The sequence below is a fragment of the Procambarus clarkii genome, chromosome 52 (assembly GCF_040958095.1).
Source record: "Procambarus clarkii isolate CNS0578487 chromosome 52, FALCON_Pclarkii_2.0, whole genome shotgun sequence".
Lineage (NCBI taxonomy): Eukaryota > Metazoa > Arthropoda > Malacostraca > Decapoda > Cambaridae > Procambarus > Procambarus clarkii.
The window spans coordinates 18,435,409-18,442,994 of record NC_091201.1 but is presented as its reverse complement, the minus strand read 5'-3'; the positions used below and the strand labels follow the sequence as shown (position 1 = coordinate 18,442,994).

The window sequence follows — 7,586 nt, the reverse complement described above, 5'->3', positions numbered from 1 at the left end:
TGCAGTTTTGGCCAGACAACTTGTTAATGAGATGGGTCTTTGGGTTTTGGAATGGGAACTATAATTGCGTTATTCCAAGAAAGTGGTCGAGTTCTTGTTACCCATAATATGTTCATGAGATTCCAGAAGGCTTCTTCACCCTTTCCTTCTAACTTGGCCAGCATGTTGTAAGTGATTTTTCCTCACCTGAGCTGTGTTTTTAGTTTCTTTTGAAGCGCTTCTGAGTTCTTTCAAATTGAAAAGTTGGTCTAGTTTGTCAGGTAAGGCTAAAGCATCGTTCTTTTTTTTCATCTTGCTGCTTGAAGTCTTTGTTGGTGAGTCAGAGTTGCTTGAGGAAGTTGAGTGGAACTGGCTCATGAAGCAAATAGATTTGCGAATCTTTCTGTTTCTTGCTCTGGATGAACATGATGGGGTGGAGCAGGAGGCGAGTTTCCTTTGGCCTTGTTGATCTGCCTCCAAATGTCGCCCAAGGCTGTATGCTGATTTAGCTTGGCACACCACTCGAGCCATTTTTCTTCTCTTATTTTTGCTGTTTCTTCGTGCACATGATCACGGACCGCTCTAAGAAGTCCTAGATTAGCTTCGGTTCTGTCTGTTCTAAAATTCTTTCGTGCACAATTTAGTCTGTCATGTAGTTCTTCGATTTTATCACAGTAATACCAATTGTCCTTATATTGTTGTGTAATTGTTTTCCTCTTGGGGATGGTGTGATTTGCTGCTCTATGTATTTCATTTATCAAATATTTTTCCATTTCTTCGGTGTTGTCAGGAGGAGTGCAGTTTTGGTGCCAAGTTTCGAGAGATTCCTGAAACTTCGTCCAATCTACTTTGATAAAGTCCCATCCGGGCTCGGGAGCTGGAGGTCTAGGAGGTAGTGCTATATTAATAACTGTTCTTGTAGCAAAGTGGTCACTGGTCAGTACATGGTCAACTGACCAATGACACAATTCATAAATTCTGGTAGAGGCAAACGTGAGATCCAGCTTCCCCCCCCCCACTAGTGTGGGTTGGATCCGTCGAGTTAAGTAGACTGACTTGAGGCACTTCATCCAAAGTTGTTCAATATGTTTTCCGTTTGGCATCAGTTCTTGGTGAATCAAGTAGTAACTCACTATGAGCGTTGAAGTAACCCGAGATGATAGTAGGTGTAGTGACTGCTATTGTACATGATTCACATATGCTTATATGTAAGATGTCTGTGGCGTTACACAGTTACACATGTCTAACACAGCTTCTCCAAAGGCTGAAATTCTCACCACAGCGTTGTACCTATTTTTCTCCGATGCTTTCATTTAAAATTTCATAATCACTACAAAACATCTTCCTTCCTGCAAAGTAAGTGTGAGGTGCCAACTGAGGGTGCTAGTTGTTTGTCATATATATCGTAACCTTCAAAATGCACAATCTTCTGAGTTCCACTTGTATTTATATACAGCACTTGTACCCTTCTGATAGTCTGGGAAGGCATAAATGTTATTTTTTCTCAATAATGGAAGCTGTACTCAATTTCGTGTCTTTGTATTGCGAATCTGATGTCTTGAGTTCTCATTTTAACGGCCATTGGTTTGGTTTCATTGCTGCTTATGTTCACTGATATGCGTTCCGCTTCCCTCTTGCTGCTTTAGGTAATGCATTTACTAAATATTTTTTCCCCATTGTTTCAGTAAATAGTAGGCTGTATTCGAGTGTTTTTTTTTCCCCGCAACATTTACATTTCTGTCAATTATATCCCGTATTGATATACAGATAAATCGCATTATGGGGAAAGATCAATGAGAAAATCCACAGGAGAGTCGTTTAGAGTGTGCGTCTGGGAATACCCAGCGCATAGGCTCGAATCCTCTTCACGGCTCCTTCGGCATTTCCCGTATCGATCTTTCATCCCTTTAAAACTCCTAAGTAAATGCATCATTATAACACTCAACAGTGTCTTCGGTTTGGAAGGTATTTGCTTTAATTATGCAACATGACAGATTTATTCTCCCATATACGACTAATGCCAAGCCATTTCTTATTTAAAATTCCTCTGTAAATATTTTGTTGCCCATTTTCAATCCTTAGATACAAGTTGTGTAACGCTTTTTTTTTGCTTTCATCACCCATTAATATTCCCTGCATTTATGCCTCTAAAGAGTGAGTAATATATATGATATTTCGCTCTCTTTGTTTGGAGATGAGGCGAAGTTATAAAGAAGCACCTAAGTGAACCTGACACTGTAAATTAAGACCAAAAATTATCTCTCGCTAAGAGTACTGAAGGAAGGACGTGATGTTCTACGTAAGTAATTAACGACGATCTACACACGTCGCGAGAGGCTGGAGACATACCAGCCAGCTGTAAACTCAAAATGCAATTCTGATATTCAAGATAAGGAGATAAGTTGTTCTGGTCACCGTGGAATGCATTTATTGTAAAATAATGAAGACGTATTTGTAACTATCAGCTTTCATAATAATAATAACTAATTACTACAATTTCCGCTAGTGAACGTTACAACTTATAAATAATACTATTTTTCGCTATAGAATTTTGAAGTCTATGAAACGTCAAAGTGCTTCCATCGGGCTGATGAAGAATAAAAGCACTTCCCTCGCTTTTTGTAGCTGTTTTGAGTGATCCGTCAGTGTATATGGCTTGTGTGATGTTGTTTTTGTGTGTATGTTGTGTATGTGTTCTAGGGTACTGAATTTAGCAACAAGTTGAGTATGAGGGTTGTTTGTGATCAGTTTCTTGTGGGGTATGTAGGCGTCAGGATGTCAAAAGTTGCTATTTGCTAGGGTGGAAGGAAATGCTGAACTCTTTCATTTGTACATATATCGTGCAGTTCCATTATACCATTTTAATGTGAGTGGCTGTTCTTTGAATCCATCTGGAACCAGTCTCCACTACGAAAGTGTTCTAACAGTTCAACTGATACAATGTTGTTTTGTTATCATTGTTTAGCTTTAGTCACATCATGAGATTGATTTCAAATATTCTATCTTGAGTGCTAGGTATACTTAATTCTAATCGCATATTGAGAACTTTGGTAGTGTCTGGACACCCAAGTATAATTCTGAGGGCTTCGTTTTGCATTTTTTTCAGTACATCAATATTTTTGGTATGATGTAGAGCTAAGACTTGTGTATAATAGTTAGAGACCTAACATTTGCTAAGTACATAAATTTTGCTAATTCTAATATTAACACCGTATTGCCGGCTGTACCCATTGTTGATGTAACTTTATGACTGCAGTTAAGGTTCCAGGGTCTGAGACACCAAGGTCTGCGAAAGAGGAGACATAGTTTATTGAAATGTTATCAATCTTTAGTTTTTGTGGTCCACTTTGTGATTACCAGTTTGTCTGTTAAATACCTTTGTACTGTTCCTTGTGGGGTGCCTAGTTGCATGAATTTAGTTTCATTTTGTGCACTTGGAACAGTGCAGAGCACTTCCGGCTGGTAAGATAACATCGTATCCATTGTACCTTTTGACCACCTATATCCATTTTAGCTAATTCATATAGATACACTTCACTGTTGGCAATGTCAAAGATTTTTTCAGATGAAGAATTGTTGTGTATTTGTGCCTTCTTTCTCCATGAACAGTGAAAAAGCTCTTAATGGTATGACTATATAACAATGGGAATGGATATGAGAACCAGGAACTGGTTTATCATGATAAAAAAAATGAGATATGAGGAAAGAAAGGCTGAAATATGAGAAAAAAGATGCTTGGATATGACGACAGAGTGAAGGAACTATGCCACAATCACATTTACTAATAGGAATCAAACACTGACCCAGAAAGAATCGAGATCGTCACTCTACCGTTCTGCCGAAGTGGATATAATAGAAAGTAATAATTTAAAAATACATTCACCGATTTAAAATTTCTATAAATTTATAATCACTAGCCTATGAGGCTAGTGAAGCATCACTCCTGTTGATTAATGTTTAAGAGGAATGGGTCTCATATAAGTGTCAACTCATAAAAGAGAGCACTCTTAAATAAGGTTAACGAGAACACTCACTAACACTCAAAGTAGTAGACATGAATTGTTATGAGGATTTTTATAAACAAAATACAAATTCTCTTGATCATCAATTTATTTGTGTTATGACCATATGCAATAATGACACACATGAAGAGGAAGTTAGATTTTTATCAGCCTGTGGAAATGGGATTTTTTGAAACATGAAGATGGTCTTGTCTTATTACAGAAGGAAGGTATAGTCTCTTAGCCGTACAGACCACCGCCAAGACCGTAACCTCCAAGGCCTCCGAGACCATATCCTCCGTAGCCGAGACCTCCAAGACCATATCCGCCTCCGAGTCCGTAGCCACCTCCGAGACCGTAGCCACCTCCGAGACCATAGCCAAGACCTGGGAGACCGAGGCCTAAGCCACCGAAGCCAGCTTTAGGGTCCGCTTCTGGTTGAGGTCTTGCTGCTGCCAGACCCACCAGCAGGACGATGATCTGTCGGTACACACAGCATTATATCATTAGCTGGAGAGGGAATATGGTAAGATAGTGTAAGCTTGCCCAACAAAAAATACATTTAATCTTTCAAACGATCACAATATGAACATGAGAAAAAATATAACAGCTAATGTTAATTAATAGGTAAATAGATTTCCTACTAAAATTTTTAGGCTCTAGAAGATGCAGAATTATTTGAGATAAAGCTAATAAAATATGAAAAAAATAATATTTAACTACAAAGAATCTACAATTAAACATATGATTGAAACCTCAGAAACATACAATTATTACGATGCAGTAAAAGTTCATTTAAAGACGGAATATTTCTCTGAGTATTGTGATCGGGAACGAAAGTGCTTAGTTAGAGTCCAATGTTAGTTATTCTAAACTAACTAATATTTCAATTATAATATTGAGCACCACCCTCCGTTCTTCTATAAATAAATAAATGCACTCTGATGCTCCTGGCATCGTATACTGACACGTTTGCACTAATATTACAGGTACTGTAATACCATCCAGTGTTCTTCTGCCCCAGCAAATGTTCTTTAAACTTGGATAGTATTTCTTTTTACTTCATTACCAGATGAAAAACATGTTCATCCTTTTTACAAAATATTTATAAAAAAGCCTGTTTATTTAGTGCATTCCAGCTTATATATATATATATATAAGCTGGAATATATATATAGTGAAGCATCACTCCTGTAGAGTGATATATATATATATATATATATATATATATATATATATATATATATATATATATATATATATATATATATATATATATATATATATATATATATATTAGTATATTTTGGTAGCAGTCTTTCCTGTAGACATATATTATTAAATATGACCGAAAAAGTAAGATTAATAATTCTAACACGAATTTTCTCAATCTTTCGTACATTACGCTTCACTGTTGGAGGTAAATCAAAAATCAATTCTCCAAAATTCATTTCAAAATAAAAATGAATTTTGGAGAATTGATTTTTGATTTACCTCCAACAGTGAAGCGTAATGTACGAAAGATTGAGAAAATTCGTGTTAGAATTATTTATCTTACTTTTTCGGTCATATTTAATAATATATATATATATATATATATATATATATATATATATATATATATATATATATATATATATATATATATATATATATATATATATATATGCGAACAAGCCTGAATGGTCCCCAGGACAATATGCAACTGAAAACTCACACCCCAGAAGTGATTCGAACCCATACTCCCAGGAGCAACGCAACTGGTATGTACAAGACGCCTTAATCCACTTGACCATCACGACCGGACAAAATGAGGTGATAGCCGAGGCTATTTGAACCACCCCACCGCCGGCACTCGGATAGTAATCTTGGGCATAGCATTTTACCAAATCACCTCATTCTTTGGGGCACACGTGAGGAACACAAATGCGAACAAGCCTGAATGGTCCCCAGGACAATATGCAACTGAAAACTCACACCCCAGAAGTGACTCGAACCCATACTCCCAGGAGCAACGCAACTGGTATTACATTGGTCATAGAAAAGTTTAGCTGGGAACTTACCAGAACTTTCATGGCTGCTGTATGTTGTTTCTTTGGTGAAGACGGAAGGTGTGTGTGAGGGTGAGGGGAGTGTCTGTCCTTTTATAATCCAGCGTCGAGGAGCTGGAGTATTGTCACGTGACGCTGACAAGGTTACAGCTTAAACCATCAAGAATTTTAATGTTGGTTAAAAATGTGCAAGGTTGATGGGACAGCAGAAGCCTTTGTGTCTTGGACGAGAACTCTGAAAACAATCGTTTTACACACACACACACACACCCTTCCCCCCCCCCACACACACCTACATACACACACACACACACATGCACCCATCCCCCCCCCCACGCACACACTCCCCCCCACACACACACTCTCCCCCCCCCACACACACACCCCTCCCCCCCCACACATACACACTCCCCCCCCCACACACACACCCTTCCCCCCCCCACACACACACCATCCCCCCCCACACACACCCTCCCCCCCCACACACACCCCCCCCACACACACACTCCCCCCCCACACACACACACCCTTCCCCCCCCACACACACACCCTTCCCCCCCCCCACACACACTCTCCCCCCCCTACACACACACACCCTTCCCCCCCCACACACACACACCCTTCCCCCCCCACACACACACCCTTCCCCCCCACACACACACAGACTCCCCCCCCACACACACACACCCTTCCCCCCCCCACACACACACCCTTCCCCCCCCCCCACACACACCCTCCCCCCCTACACACACACACCCTTCCCCCCCCCCACACACACCCTCCCCCCCCCCCACACTCACACCTTCCCCCTCCCCCACACACACACAGAGTACTGGCGTCATGCACGAGAGGGGGACCGGACGCCACACCCTCCAGCCTCGCCCTTGTGGCCATCAGCGTCTTAATGGTCATTACAAAATATGTGGATTTTCCGGATTTTTAACAAACTGTGATATATACTCGATAATTAGCATAATTATTAATTTATATGTTAGTTTATGTTAATTAATAATTCCTTTAGATGAAGTTAATTATTAAAGGAAAATGAATCATTATTTTATTTAAATTTGATATAATTTTTAGGGTTAAAAGTACATAAGAACTGCAGAAACTGCAACCTATTTGTGTAGATGACATCAATTTATTACATCTACACAAGGTTCTCACCAAGAACAAACTGTTTTCTTCAGCGAAGTAAAGATATTTGTTCTATATTTTTTAGAACTCTGATTGTTTTGTTTATATTTTGAGAGTCTGTTAATATATTGTTATACTCCCATAAGGTCCTGATCTTTGTGAGCGAGATCGCGGTTGTATGGAGGACGAGTGAAAGACTACTCTCAGCCTGTCTGCTCTTTATCACGCATCAGAGTTGTCACTGACTTCCACTCTCTGGAAGGAGACCGTCTGTGTACTCTCAGGAGTATACACAATATAAAGAGCACAGCTGTGAACTCTCAGGACACAGTCTGTAAGGAGCGCGTCTGTGCACTCTCTGGAAGACATAGAATTTCTACCTACCCACCATGAGAGTAAGGACAAGACAAGAACATAT

General features: G+C 39.5%; 1 protein-coding gene across 1 annotated transcript; it reads right to left on the bottom strand.

Annotated features, from left to right (window-relative positions):
* Positions 1–4,071: 4,071 nt before the first annotated feature.
* Positions 4,072–6,082, bottom strand: LOC123763810 (shematrin-like protein 2). The gene is made up of 2 exons (XM_045751127.2): positions 6,044–6,082; positions 4,072–4,460 (listed from the first exon to the last, which is right to left on the bottom strand). The coding sequence occupies exons 1-2, from the start codon at positions 6,053–6,055 to the stop codon at positions 4,221–4,223; spliced, it is 252 nt and encodes an 83-aa protein (XP_045607083.1). The 5' UTR covers positions 6,056–6,082; the 3' UTR covers positions 4,072–4,220.
* Between the last annotated feature and the right edge of the window lie 1,504 nt (positions 6,083–7,586).